This window comes from Coptis chinensis, chromosome 3, assembly GCF_015680905.1.
Source record: "Coptis chinensis isolate HL-2020 chromosome 3, ASM1568090v1, whole genome shotgun sequence".
NCBI lineage: Eukaryota > Viridiplantae > Streptophyta > Magnoliopsida > Ranunculales > Ranunculaceae > Coptis > Coptis chinensis.
This window is the reverse complement of record NC_141458.1, coordinates 121198722-121215092: the sequence shown is the minus strand read 5'-3', so window position 1 is coordinate 121215092 and position 16371 is coordinate 121198722. Positions and strand designations below refer to the sequence as shown.

The following is a 16371-nucleotide window of genomic DNA, read 5'->3' as shown; positions in this document are numbered from 1 at the left end:
GGAAAAAATAAAGAGAGCGCTTCGATTTTGCCTTTTGCTTATCGAAAGCCAAGCTCATGTCCCGATTTGCGACTTCTATTTCTACAGTAACCGCGAAATTGTGGGTTACTATAAAAACCAGAAGTAAGGTTTTCCGAAAACCTAAGTCTTTAATAGAAACCCAATTTTGAGAGCTATCAAAATTGAGAGAGAACCCTTGTAAAGAGAAAAACTTGTAAGAAGATAAGAGAGATCTAGTAAGGTGGAGAGACTTGAGATGAATGATTGTAATATTCCTTCCCACACTTATAAAATGATTGGCTCTTGTGAAAGTAGACATCATTGGCTGAAACACGGTATATATTTGTGTTGTTGTATGTTTTATTTTATTTGCATTATTATTACTTGTTTGTGATAGTTGTTGATTGCTTAGAGTGTTGGGCTTACTAGATAGGTTATGGTTAAAGTTTAGATTTTTTATTGGAGTAGAAGTTTGTCCAAGTCCAAGTTATCTTAGAGGGATCGATTGGTTTCGTTGTCCCCAACAAGTGGTATCAAGAGTCAGGTTAGATTAATCTAGGTTGTTATCCAAATTTTGCTCGGAAGATGTTTGACAAAATTCCTGAGAGGAGGTTTGAGTTGAAATAGAGATGGATCATTCTATGAACACTCGCATTGACTAGTCTGAATAGAGCTAACTACACTATTTGGAAAGTCAAGATGGAAGACTTGCTATATTACAAGGACTTGACATAACCCATTGAGAATGAAGGAGTAAAACCGGAAGCGACTGTCGTGGCTGAGTGGAGCAAGCTTGACAGAAAAGCAATTGGGTACATTCGACAGTGGATTGATGACAGTGTCTTCCACCATGTATCCCAAGAGACTATTGTTTTTGGCTTGTGGAAGAAACTCGAAGACTTCTATGAGAGGAAGTCGGGCGGAAACAAAGTGTTGCTCATTAAGAAGTTTCCTAACACGAAATACAAAGAAGGTTCTTCAATGTCTGAGTATCTTAATGAAATACAGAATATCATCAATCAGTTGCACTTGATAAAGATTAATATGGGTGACGAAGTTGAGGCTTTGTTCGTATTAAACTCTCTACCCGACAATTGGGAGACGTTAGCAGTTTCTCTAAATAGAGCCGCTAAGGATGGAGTTATTTCCATGGAGATGGCTACCGGGGTATTGTTGAATGAGGAGACAAGAAGGGGTTCACGAAGCAGCTCCTCTCACTCAAAGATCCTTGTCACAGAGAAGTGGGAGAAATGTAAGAGCATAAAACCATCTCATTATAGAGGTGATGATAGTAGCAAATCTATGGGTGAAACTAGAACTCCTAAGGCAGAGAGACAATGGTACTATTGTGCCACCAAGGGTCATTTCAGGTATGAGTGCAGAACACTGAAGAGAGATAAGAAGAATAACTGTGTACATGAAGACATGGTAAAGAGGAACAGAAACACAGGCAGAGATACTACCGCACTAGTTGACGATGATCTAGTGGGAATTGTGTCAGATTGTGGTAAGTGCTGTGTTAGTACCTTATGCCAGGATACATAGTGGGTGATAGATACAAGAGCATCCTATCACATCACACCGCACAAGAAATTCTTCACTACCTACAGCTGTGGTGAATTTGGTAAAGTAAAGATGGGTAACAATGGAGTCTCAAATATTGTAGGCATTGGTTTCATGTAGAAACTAATGTCGGCTACACCTTAACACTCAATGATGTAAGACATGTCCCTGACATTCGGCTAAGCCTAATTTCCGCTGGGAAGTTAGATGATAATGGCTTTCAAAACTCGTTTGGTAACGGGGTATGGAAACTGAGTAGAGGTTCCATTGTAGTAGCCAAAGGGAAGAAAATTTGCTCGCTTTACAAAACACAGGTTAGTTTGTATAAAACAGAGTTAAATGCGACACAAGAAGAAGCTTCCTCCGAACTATGGCATAAGAGACTGTGTCATATGGGAAAAAAAAGCATGGAAGTTCTTGCCAAGCAAAAGGTTTTGCCAAACATAAAATGTACGCATTTAAATAGATGTACTCACTGTTTGGTAGAAAAGCAACACAGGGTGTCTTTCCAAAGATTCTCCTCTCACAGAAAGGGCAATGTCCTTGAGCTTGTACACACATATTTATGTGATCCTATGAAAGTGAAGTCCCATGGGGGAGCTTTGTATTTCTTCATTTTCATTGATAATGCGTCAAGAAATATATGGGCATATAGTCTGAAGACTAAGGATGAAGTATTTGGTGTGTTCAAGACCTTCCATAGCATGGTGGAAAGAAAGACAGGAGAGACAGAGAAGCCTTTGAAGAGTATTCGCTCAGATAATGGGGGTGAGTACATTGGTCCATTTGAAGAGTATTGCAAGAGTCATGGGATTCGTCATGAGCAGACCGTTCCCAAGACTCCGCAACACATTGGTATAGCTGAGAGGATGAACCGAACCATTGTAGAGAATATAAGATGCATGTTGTTTCACTCTAAGTTATTGAGAAGTTACTGGGTAGAAGCAATGCGCACAGTCGTACATGTGATCAACATATCGCCTCCGAAGCCTCTGAATAGTGATTATCTAGAGAGAGTATAGTCAGGCAGAGATGTTGATTATGGATACTTGAGGGTATTTGGGTGCAGGGTATTTGTTCATATTCCAAAGGATGAGAGATCTAAGCTTGATGACAAAGCTAAGTAGTGCATTTTTTTGGGTTATGGGGATGAGAAGTTTGGCTACAAACTTTATGATCCGATTAACAAGAAAGTAATCAGAAGTCGAGATGTTGTGTTCTTGGAAGACCAAACCATAACAGACTTTGAGGATGGTGTGAAACTAGAAGTTTTCATGTTGATTTATAACCAGAAGTTCCTACTATGGAACGTGCAGAAGGCATTGAGAATGCAGAGAACCATGGGTTTGAAGCTCATGATGATGATCATATTGCTCATGATGGGATAGAACTTATTGATATAGAAGATGCAGATGAAGTGCATTAACCACCACCTGCGCAAGCAGAAGTACATCATCCTGAGCCACAAGAAAATGGGGCAAGGAGGTCTGACAAAAAGAGACAAGCTTCAACCAGGTATCCACCACATACGTATGTTTTACTATCTGATGGTGGAGAATCTATGTACTATCAAGAGGCACTTGAAGGTACAGACAAAGAGAAGTGGTTGAAGGTCATGTATGATGAGATGGATTCTTTGTATAAGAATCACACTTATGACTTAGTTGAGAAACCGAAAGGAAGAAAAGTTCTCAAGAATAAGTGGATCTACAAAGTCAAGCATAAGGAGAATAATCAACAACCAAGGCACAAAGCTCGCCTTAGTTGTGAAGGGATTCGGTCAAAGGAAAGGTATTGACTTTGATGAAATTTTATCTCCTGTAGTTAAGATGACTTCTATCATGGTGGTATTGGGTCTGACCGCAAGTATGAACCTAGAGGTTGAGCAACTAGATGTCAAGACAACTTTTCTTCATGGAACTAGACCTTGAAGAAGATGTCTACATAGACCAGCCAGATGGGTTTGAGGTCAAAGGCAAGGAGCACCTAGTATGCAAGCTGATAAAGAGTTTATATGGTTGAAGCAGACACCGAAACAGTGGTACATAAAGTTTGATTCATTTATGGTGATTCTTTTATGGTGAAGCATGGCTACATGAAGTCCGCTTCTAATCATTGTGTATTTGTTAAGAAATTTCCAGATGGGGATTTCATAGTGCTCTTGTTGTATGTGGATGTTATGTTGATAATTGGCCAGAACATCAACAAGGTATCCAAGCTGAAGAAAGACTTTAGTAAGTCATTTGAGATGAAGGATTTGGGTCAAACAAAACAAATACTTGGTATGCGGATCACTCGTGATAGAAAGAGTGGAAAGTTGTGGTTTTCTCAAGAAAGCTACATTGAGAAGGTGTTGAAGAGATTCAACATGGATCAAGCGAAGCCAGTCAGTTATCCGCTTGGTGGCCAGTTCTGCATGACCAAAGATATGTGTCTAAAGGGTGAGCATGAGCAGAGTCAAATGGAAAAAATTCGTTATGCAAACATAGTGGGCAGCTTGATGTATGCAATGGTGTGTACACGACCGGATATTGCTTTCGCCATTGGTGTTGTAAGCTGTTTTCTGTCAAATCTAGGGAAAGTGCATTGAGAAGGTATTAAGTGGATATTGAGATATCTCAATGGCACCTCCAAAGCGTGTTTGTGTTTTGGTGGAAGTAAGACCTTGCTTGAAGACTACACTGATGCAGACATGGCAGGTGATGTTGACTCTATGAAGTCCATCTCTAGTTATCTATTTACTTTTACAGGGGGAGCAGTATCTTGGCAATCTAAGTTGCAAAAGTGGGTTGCTCTCCACTCTCGTAGTTCTGAAGTATATTATATCCATCGAAGTGTTGCAAAGAGATGTTATGGATGAAGAGGTTCTTCGGTGAACTAGGGCTAAAGCAGAAATAATTTGTAGTTCTATGTGACAGTCAGAGCGCCATCCATTTGAGCAAGAATCCGAGTTTTCATTCTAGATCCAAACACATACATGTGCGTTATCATTGGATTAGAGAAGTTCTCGAAGACAAACATTTGTGCATTGAGAAGATCCATACCGACAAGAACGGGTCGGATATAATGACTAAAGTCTTACCGAAAGGTAAGTTTGATGTTTGTTATGCTACCGCCGGAATGGTAACACATTTCTCCTCTTGATTTGGGAATGCATGAAGGTATCCCCCCTCACTGTTCGGGAGGGGAGAGATTGTTGGAGTTATCTCTCACATAAGGATGAGGAAGAAGTTGAAGGAACAGGTATTGTTCGTTTGAAGAAGTCGGAGCGTGCAGGCGCTTGACTTAGTCTTGTTCAAGGCGCGCACTTGCCCTTACCGTGAAAAAGGACTTAGTCTTTTCACGATAGGTGTTTTACTGGAATTTGGGTTTGAGGAAAATAAGAGAGCGCACACGCGCTCGATTTTGCCTTACCGAGAGCGCATTCGCACTCATGTCTAAATTTGCAGACTTCTATTTCTACAGTAACCGCGAAATTGTGGGTTACTATAAAAACCAGAAATAAGGTTTTAGAAAACCTAACTCTTGAATAAAAACCCACTCTCAAAATTGAGAGAGAACATTTGCAAAGAGAAAAGCTTATAAGGAGAGAAGAAAGATCTAGTAAGGTGGAGAGACTTGGGAGGAGTGATTGTAATCTTCTTTCCCACACTTATAAAAAGAATAGCTCTTGTGGAAATATGCATCATTGGCCGAACCACAGTACATCTTTGTGTTGTGGTATGTTTTATTTTTTTGCATTATTATTATTTGTTTGTGATAGTTGTTGATTGCTCAGAGAGTTGGGTTTGCTAGATATGTTATAGTTAAAGTTTAGATTTTTTATTAGAGTAGAAGTTTGTTCAATTAATATAAATTATCTTAGAAAGATCGATTGGTATCGTTGTCTCCAACATGTCGATATACTAGAAGAAGGTTTTCCTCTACATTGCTCTACATTGCTGAAGAAATCCTTCCCCCTTAAAACGACCCAACTATTTGCTTAGAAGGATTTCCATGTCATCTACATAATGCCTGGATGAAGAAAACCCAAGAAGGTGTCTACTTCGTCAAATCGATGTTTCCTATCCTTTCCAAGAGCATTGCAGCTGAGCAATGATGCAGACAAAAGCAAATACACTATTATAATTTTAATAGATTATAAAAGGGCCCGTGCTAGCAAGCTGCATTTAAATGGTGTTGAATATGTTTAGACATGAATAATGTGGTTCTAAAGATTTGTCTATTGTGAACTTTGACTGTGTCCCTCGTTAATCATTTTGAGTGTGACGGCACTGACGTAATTTGGGTATACTTTGTAAAACTTATCTATGAACATGCCCAACTTGTGAAGTTCAATGATCAATTACAGAGATGTCTCTCATGATCACATGGATATGATCTTCGGAAGGGTGTTTTTGAAGGTTGTGTGCTACCTGCCTACATAACACTGCCCTTTGGAGTTTTCAACATGAAGGATGGTTTGAACTTTGAAGGTAAAGTGCTATATGCCTATATGGCGTACTGCTCTAATTTGGAGTTTTGGACTCGTGGTACCATCATAGTGATCGAAGTGCGTAAAATATCCTGATGTTATCAGAAATATCAGCGACATGCATTGAGTTTTGGGGACTCGGTACTAATTTCAAGTAGGACTTAAGATCTCTACAATCCGGTACAAAGATCATTTCTATAACCGTGTTATCTCGCTGTTGATCCGAATCCGAGATGTGTGTGTGCCTCAATATTTGTGTATGTGCTCTGAATGTGTGTGTGTGCACCGAAATACGAAATGTATGTGTGTGTGGTGATCAATCTCTGTATCCGGTTATATAGGAACCGGACTCTTTCAAGTAAGCAAATACATCTATGACAAGATCACAAGAGACGAATTATCGAAAAAAAATAAAAAATCACAGGATACAAGACTAATTTTATTTTGGCGAACAGTTGTCTGTTTACATTCAGTAACACCAGGGCAGAACCATTACATCTCCAGTATAAATTACTCATCACATCATTCACAATAGTGAGAAGTACTGAGAACAGCATTGGAATTCAGTCAACTTTCAAGAATATTGAAATCAAAATTGAGGTTGCTCTTCTCGGTCCCCCTATACCCCTCAGTTCTCTCTATGATTAGCAGATGAGAAAAATAGGCGGGCCCTCTCACCAAAACTAATTCAAACATGCGACCAACAAAAGGTACTTACTTGAGCGGGGGGACATGTTATGAACATAGTATTGCACACCAAGGGGGGAAGAAAACCATATACATCTAGTATTGCATTCCTACGCATGCCAGCTTTTAAATTATTTTAATTAAAGAGTTCCATCATCACCTCCTCCTCATGCTCCAAAATTATTTCGTCTCCAAACTTACTACCTAACAATCCTTTTTCTTAAAGCATTCTTCTTTCTTGGATGATAATGTATTTAACTATTTATATGTAGATGTCAAGAATGTAAAATATGTTCAATATCAGAGTTTGCACACGCAATTTTCAAACTCTAGTAAGATGTACTGCCACTAATGCACCCGGCCTCATCCAGTCATTCTGCAAATACAAAGACAGACGCGCGCACGCATCCACACAAAAATCGATCTAAAAAATATACAACAAAGGCTAGTAATTCCAGATGGAGAAGAGGAAATCAGTCACAAATAATTGACACGTAGCAATTAGGCAGACATTCGGCAATTCCACTTTCCAGTAAGGGAGATGACACTTTCCAACACATATTACTGGAAGAACCCCACACCAGCGTACTCCAACAACCCACCAAACTCATATTCTCACCAACTCAACATATTATTAGAAACACATAAACACAGCTTTCCTTTAATTTATTTCTTCATTCCACCGAATTCTAAAGCCATAATAACAAAGTTTCCTAATTTCTACTTTCTTATTGCCTCATTTGAAATCCAATGCCAATTCTATAGGGAGAAAAAACTAAACAGTTTCTTGATAAACCACACTGTTCGTTAATGCTTTTGTTAGAGAAGAGAACAAGAATCAGCAGAATAAAGTACTATACAGTAATACAAACTGTTTGCATATCTGGCGTTCACTTTCTCACATGGGATCTCCCCTGTCTCTCATTCTTTGGAACAATGTAGTCGTCATTGTGTTCATATGGTTATCAATAACAACGATCCACACTCTACAAACAGAAGCCACCCGTGTTTTTGATCCTGTTCTTGGGAGGTACGCGTTCCAGTCTTATAACAAACACAACAAGACCGGTTTTCTGTATAATGTACGGTTACCGGCAAATCTCTCAGGTATTGGAGTTGATACGGTAAGGTTTAGGTGTGGTAGTCTTAGAAGATATGGTGCACAAATTAGAGAATTCAGTTTAGCAATGGGCGTAACTGTGCATCCTTGTCTTGAGAGAGTACTAATAGTTAGACAGAACTTAGGAGAGCAATGGTCTCCTCTCTACTATGACGCTTATAATATTTCTGGATATCAGCTTGTTTCTCATGTCTTAGGCCTTGTTGCATATGATGCCAGTAATCTTAGTTCCACCCGTCCGTACGAGGTAGGACTTTTCGCAGAAGAAACGCCCATTAAGATTGATTTTTCCAAGGTAGCAAAGATAAATAGTACAAACATTAGGGTTCTATGTGCTAGTTTTGATTCTGATAGAAAAATTAGTATCTCACCACAGGCATCGCCGAACGTTTGTGTCACGGAAAAAAATGGTCATTTTGGCCTAGTGATTGAGACTTTGCAATCACCACCAGAAAGTACTAGAGTTAGTGGATTGAAAATTATTATTGTGAGTACAATTGGGGGTGCCTTGGCTGCTTTTCTTTTAGGTTTGCTAGTTAGAGCATTGCTTGTTAAGGTGAAGAAGAGATCACAACTGGTGGAAATGGAACGAAAAGCTTACGAAGAAGAGGCGCTCCAGATATCTATGGTAGGGCATGTCAGGGCCCCTATGGCATCAGGGACTCGAACGCAACCAAGGCTCGAACACGACTACATTCCTCCTATTTGAGAGTTGATAATTCTTGGTAGTGTGGAATTCTTTCATTTTTTTTGTTAGTTTATCTCCAGATTCACAGGATATATACCATTGTGGATTGCCTTTTTTGCCTACAAATTAAGAAACATGCATGTATCATGTATCACAAAATTCATTATCGAAAAATTAAAAAAAATAATAATAATAATAAAATGTATCACAATACATATATATATATATTTGCTAAGGGTAATTGGTTGTATTGATAGCAAAAATGAAATAATGTTACATTGTGTGCTGGTAAGAACCTTGATCAAGTAGGCTCTCCGACATTACAAGAGTTCAAAACAGAAATCATAAATATGTCCAATGAGGGTTTTCCACCCTGCGCACAAAAATAGGCATGTTCGACCCACCATTGATTCACTCCTTCAGGCAGCGTTGCTCCTCTCGTATCACAATATTTTCGATGTCTTAGAAAATGTCTACTAAATTGATTCGCAAGGAAATTAGATGTCTTGCTTTGATTGCTCCGGATTAGAGTTTGTTTTGTCTTATATCAAGATTCGATTTTGAAAACCTTTTTTTTTTTTTACCAAGTGGAAATTTTATTGATAATCATATCGAGTTTTACAAATAATTAGGACAAACGTGCAACAAGCTGCACCGCAAGTTTTTTCTGAATAACAAATTCTATCATTTTAAAAACAAATTCATTAGAACCAGCTGTCATAACGTTACCGTTTATAATTTTCTAAAGTCTCTTGAGGAGCTCAACAGACTATTGTCCCAAAAACCTAAAAGTGTCAAAATTGAACGGAATAAAACAATGATGGTTAGCCCTACAAGCTTCATCATGTTTCTCCATCTTCCATGTCGCTGCTTTTTTAGCTACTTCTCCCACCTCAAAGTCACCATTAATTCCTCAGCCCCTACCAACGGAGAGACTCCAGTTATATCAACACGACAACACATGTATGTTTTCCTCATACCAACTATAAATCAAGACATCCGCAGGCTAAAGTGTCAATCTGCCCTCATTCGGATCAGTAAGAAAGTTAACATGAGCCTCTTTTTTCATTTGTACCCCAGCCCTCCAAAATACATCACATAAAATGTCTATAACGTGATCATGTCAGTATTTAAAACCGAGAAAATGTCTACAATATGTTGCATGGTCCCTATAAGTATCTAGTCTGCTCTTTTTGCATACAGGGCAAAGACCACCATCAGAGTACAAAAGAATCATAAAACGGTACCAGAGAATAACACGATACTCCACCTGTGACATACGTTATCCAAGTCGGCCATCCATTGGAGTAACAAGTAGGAAATCTTTTGCATGTTCCGACTGCAAGCACCCAATGACTGTTTTCTGACAAGCAAATAACTTAAACTCCCTCTCAAGACCGGCCTGCAACAATTTTACCGTAGAAAGCTTCCACCAAAACTTTTTGGGGTTTTGAGGGAACTGCATCATTCACATCAAGAGAATTAATATCAAAATCGGGTAGGCAGAGACGCAATACACTGCTAGCATCATAAAGAATCTCACCCATAGGCACCGGGCCACTGATAGAGTTATATACTAAAAGCATTACTTTTGTAATAACTTTAATTCTTTATATTTTGAATGAGAATCATATGGGCAAATGTTATGTATATTATATATGTTATTAGTTATATGCATGTGTCTAATACATTATGTTGTAGATGATATGGTGTGTGGTAATACACAGAAGATCATATCATCATTACCTTATAAAGTATAAGTAAACGTTCACAACCTAGATGGATTTGGACAAATCATTGGTACGGTTGTAGTATAATCTGGTATTATTCTATCTTGACTATAGGATTACACTAGTACACTTTATGTGTATTGAACAGGACCAAGTGAGGTTGTTTCTCTTTATACTGACTATATAAGAGAACAAACGCCTCTGTTATTATGGATGTTTGTCCTCTTAATCCGGATATAATAACGGGCACTTGCATGCATTGTACATTGCTTTAAATCATCAATAAGTGAGATTCATTTATGAATCAACAAACTCGATGGATTGGGTAATGACATTGTATGTAAGGTGTGCTGTTGATTATAGAAGGAATCCGTGTCCCGCAAGAAGTCGGGCTGATGATGTCCCCTTGAGGAGCTCATAAGGATTGTCATGTAAATCCTGCAGGTGGATTTGATCCGACATGACAATGAGGTTGAGTGGTACTACTCAAGAACATAAGAAGTTGATTAATGTAGTTGTCAGTAACTTGACTTAATCAACGAACATTCGATATCTTAAACACGGGGAGATCAACGAGCATATAATATGGAGCCCATAAACGTAACACGTAATTTGGGATTAGGGCGGTAGTGCAACAATGACCTTTAATGGAATAAGTCATTTGTTGACGGACTTGGGCCATGTGTTCTGGGCGAACATGGAAAGCCCAAGCCCGTCAGGAGGCCCAACCCTAATTTATCCTCATGGTCCCTGTTGTAGCCTATAAATAGAAACCCTTCTCTCCTGGCCGTTTTTACTATTCATCTAGATTGAAAAATAGGCAATAAAAGATAGATCCAAAATTGGTTCTAGCTTTGTGAGAAAGAAGGGAGTTGGTAGATCGTGCCCACACAATGTCCAATCTATTGAGAGGAACACAACATAATATCAAAAGGTGGTTGCTGATTTCATAGCTATTGGATTCTCAGAGTTATCATAGTTGTCACACCCCAAATTTCCAGACAATATTTAAAACAATTATATTCAATTATCTGGAAACCCGGGGTGAAACAAAACCCAAAACCCTGTTATCAAACACGATATATACAAAACTGAAATCAAAATAAAACTAAAAGGAACAATCCTTAAATCACATTATTAAACTATAAAGAAACTAACCAACTTTATTACATCTGTCTCAAAACAAAACCGTACCCTTCAGAAAATCTTAAACCAGAAAACTCCAAGAGCAACTCCAAATCACGTGTCCTTATCCAATGTACTCCACCATCTATGTTCCCAAGAACACACCCACGTTGCAAAACAAAGCAAACATGGGTCAACAAATTGAATTTGCTAGTATGAGTAGCCTAACAACAAAATATATATAATAATCTTTCAAATTAATAAATATAACATTACTAACCATTTCAACTTGGAAGACAATATAGTTATATTTTCCAAAACGGTGTGTAGTTTCTTCCCAAGTAAGATTTCACCCCCAATATACAAATTTCAAGAATCTCATATAACAGTACTCATCATTCATTCCCACTTTCCAAAATAACTCACAACATAAATACCACTTACATTCTATTTATTAAATGCACATATGATAACCTAATTAAATATGAGTTTGGTATACCTTACCTTTAAGCCAACCCGTCGTCTTAAGGTAGGATATTTACGTCCATGCAGAAAAGATTAATAGATCCTACCCTCCTGCAAAACAGAGTTAGACATCACAATAAAATGATTTATCTCAACCAGTCAAATTTTCATTCATAACCAAACCTCATTTAAAACATTTAAGTCTAATTGATATAACCTGGTCCGTCCCGCATATTCGGGGAATACCACTTATCATAATACATATATCAAGGGTAGTCATTCATATGACATTATTACATCATAAAGTTTATGCGCATATAACCATAGATCTCAGACTATCACAAGTCATTAATATTTTTGTAATAACATATCAAGTTATAGTCATTTCGCAGTCACATAGAAATCACAATCATTTACTAATATTATTCACAGTCACACTTCACATCCATAACATCACACAATTCATATACTTTTACTTAAAAACCACTCGTCTACTTATGAGAACGGAGAAATATCACACCCAAGGAGTACATTCATCCCTTGTGAGTATCAACTCATACCAACCACGTATATATTTCTCATAAGAAATCATATACATCATAATATATAAATATTCATATGCAATAACTCAATCACACATAAAATCAATATTTTTCTTTAATATCACTCGTCTACTTATGAGAATGAGAAATAGTCACAACCAAAGAGTACATTCATCCCTGGTGAGTATCAACTCATACAAACCACGTATATATTTCTCATAAGAAATCATATACATCATATGCAATAACTCCATCATACATAAAATCAATATTTTACTTTACTTATTAATTATCTCGTTGACTTATTTATTAAAAGACACAGCCCAACTTTTAGTTCCTACTCCACGATTTTCACTACACACATTTGCCAAATTACACATATCCGTGTGCCTCACTCACACCGAGTACCACTACAAGACATATGTCCCAAGCGGGATATCGCCTCCAAGAAACATACTTTCATCTTGTAAATTCGTAACTTGTGAGTCACCCATCTCTGGGCTTTCCATACACATAATCACAAAGCCTCCTTTGGGCATAACAAAATATCAGGTCATTCATGACATATTCAATGAATACCTTGGGTCATTCCCACCACATTCAAGGAATACCCATCATAATACTAACAGGTCATTCATGGCACATTCAATAAATATCTTAGGTCATTCCCGCCACATTCAAGGAATACCTATCATAACATTAACATGTCATTCATGACACATTCAATGAATACCTTGGGTCGTTCCCACCACATTCAAGGAATACCCACCTACATTTCCGTACATTCAAGGAATACAGCCCACCCGCAAGATGAATGCCTTACTGTTCTTCTCTAAGGCAACTTTTCACATGACATCATTAGTCATAAATATTTCTTTTCATCACAGAGGCGTGGAAAGATCTAAAGATGTGGGTGACACATTAAATTTTCACCGAACATTTTTACACCGGATTTTAACACTCAAAAGTTATCATTTATTATAATATTTTCATTATATTATAAAATATACATCGTCTCAAGTAATAAAATCATTAATAAAGATTCTAAACACAATAACCAATCAACTCACCTCATTATCCATTATATAAATCATAAATATCAAAAGGTTCAATCAGGAATAACGCATTATTTAAATGTCTCGTGAATACATTTTAAACTACCACAATCACGTACACAGTTAAGTACTAACATTGTACACATATAGTTAATTATCACAATAACTAATATATAATATAGTGTAGTGGCTGCACTTTTTGTTCAAAGCTGCCTACATATCCAAATCTTTTAAGATTGGAATCAAGCCTTCGTAGTTCTTATCCGCCACATAGTCAAAGCTATAGTTTTTCCTACATTCATCCAAATGATATGTAACTTAATTATTTAGAAACTAAGGTATGTAGATATATTTTTTCATGTAGAACACGAAGTCACAACCTCAGCCCATCTAGAAGAAAACTTAGGTCGAAAACGGTAAAAATTATAATTTTCAGCAAACTAGATTTCTGACGGACTATCTTCCGAATGACACAACGCTTTCAACAGGTGTTCAAATGTATCGAGGCTTTTTGCGTTGAAAAGCTAACACACAAAACTTACTTTCTTATGTTTTATAAAAATACTCAATCTCATTCTAAATGTTCGAAAACTAGGCTCGAATACAGTGCGCAAAACTGATTTTTGACGCACTGTTTTCTGTCAGTCAAACTTCCAGACGCCATAATAAATTCCACAGGCATCGGAATGCAATGAGGCCAATTGGAATAGAAAGAAGACTTCCAAATATTATTCTTTTATGTTTTAGAAAAATACTAACTCTCACCCTAACTATTTTAAAACTGAACTTGAATACAGTGCGCAGAAACTGATTTCTGACGCACTGTTTTCTGTCAACCAAATTTCCAGACCTTATATATATCTCCACAAACCTCGGAACGTGACAAGGCCAGTTGGGTTGGAAAGAAGACTCAGAAAACTCACTTTTTCATGTTTTGGCGAGAGTTTGAATCTGACCCTAACTATGTGAAAACTCGATTCCAAATCAGTCACAGGCCGGATTTCTGCAGTCAGAAAATTCTGACGTGCCAACTTCCAAACACTATAACCATATCCACAAACCTCAGAATGCAACGAGGTCGATTGGGTTGGAAAGTAGACTTCCAGACCTTACTTTTTCGTGTTTAGAGGAAAATCTAACTTAAACTCAAAGTATAAAAAAATCAGCTCTAAAACAGGATGTAAGTATAAGTGTTCCAATTTTTTTGTTTCATGAAATCAATATATGTATGAACCCAAACAATTAAACCAACTAAGCAATATTCATTGATTCAAATACCATCTCCACCTCAGTCCATGTTTCAGTATGACAGGAACCATATATAGGTAAAAGCAATTGATATGTATAAACCCAAAATTTCAAATTTTAAAATCCACAAGAAATTGATAGAATCACAACTTCACTAGCGCCATTCTACCATATGGTGTGTCAAAACAAAAGAGACAACATTGGATAAATTCATGGAATGGGATAAAATGCATGTACATCAGTAAATCATTTATACTCATGATCACATATCATTAATTGAAATAGTATTCGGTAAGGTTTGCACCTATAGCCATCTCATGCATAGCATTCATATCAATCATTACCACTTATATAATTCATTACTAGTTCCAAAGTAGCTATAGTCGAAGCCTTACAAAAGAAATCCAAACTTCTCACATATATAATGAAATGCTTCAAAGCAACCAATAGCCTACATAACACCCATAGGTACAATAACATACCCACAAATATCTAGATATGGCAGAAGTAAACCTTGAGTCAGTAACTCAGTACGCCATTTATCTCTATTGATCAAATTAATAATTTTTTCCCCAAAATTCCAATTAATAAATGAAGTAAATAACTAAAAGAAGTTATATGTTCACCAATCAAATAAGTTGTAGAGAAAAGATTTAGACAACTCACTTGTGAATTGATCAGAAAAGCGAAAACCAGATAAAAGAAACGAAATCGAAAGTCACACTGTTGCGCGTATATGAAGGTTGTCTTCTCCCTCCGGCTTTTATCTCTCTCACAACCATAAGCTCTCTCTCTCTCTCCCTTTTAGAGCACATCTCTTCTCTTTTTGTTTTCTTTTTCTTTTAAAAAAACTCCCCCCAAAAACAAGAACGAGGGTTTGGTAAAACCAAAACACCCGAAACCCCCATCCCTTATTTCCAGCAACTACTCATCCCACTTCCCATATTTTTATGTTTCTATCTTTATCTTTATCTTTATCATTTCTTTTTTTATTATTATTTAATTATATATATATAGGGTTGTTATAATAGCCGATTCTAAAGGTAAATTTCTAACCAAACCGTGACACCTCTTATTCCGTTGTGCGTGGGTGTTTCGCGGTTCGTAGTAAATCATTCGGCGAAACCATAATGGTTCCTACAGCCACAACTCCTAAGAATGTGATTTTGAAGCTCTAAAGTCTGAAACCGAGATGCAACAAAAGTAAATGTCGAGACATCAGTGGCACAATAAATACCTAACCCACCAAAACGTAAAGGAAGTGTTGCTAAACATCATTGTAGATCACCGAAGCCAAGACCATCATAAACTATAATACCTACCCTGAAGAACCACTGCGGAGATGCCGATCAAAAGTCTTAGTTCTCTCTAAAAAAGGATGGTGGACAAGTGCAAATCACAAAGACCAACTTAGAGAGTCCAACACAAACTCGTAAGAGCGCTAACTCACACTATGGATACTCCAATACGGCTAAACGGTTTATCAAATGCCCATGATAAAGGATGAATTAGTGTTGATTGCCCATGATAAAGGATGAATTAGTGTTGATTGGTACCCCGATCCCACATATCCAATCCACCGAATATTGAACTCCTTTTTTCGAGGATGAGATAAAAGTTTATATCGCCGATATAATCGATATTTCGGAAAGAGATTGAGACCAATTATTTATT

At 37.3% G+C, this 16371-nt stretch overlaps 1 protein-coding gene across 1 annotated transcript; it reads left to right on the top strand.

Moving 5' to 3' along the window:
• The first annotated feature begins 7146 nt into the window (after positions 1–7146).
• LOC147513834 (uncharacterized) lies at positions 7147–8733 on the top strand. The gene has a single exon (XM_086599574.1). It carries the CDS (start codon positions 7627–7629, stop codon positions 8551–8553), a length of 927 nt encoding a protein of 308 aa, XP_086455700.1. The 5' UTR covers positions 7147–7626; the 3' UTR covers positions 8554–8733.
• Positions 8734–16371: the final 7638 nt, after the last annotated feature.

Coding starts and splice junctions, on each gene's coding strand:
- LOC147513834 (XM_086599574.1), top strand. CDS start 7,627: ATGGGATCTCCCCTGTCTCTCATTCTTTGGAACAATGTAGTCGTCATT.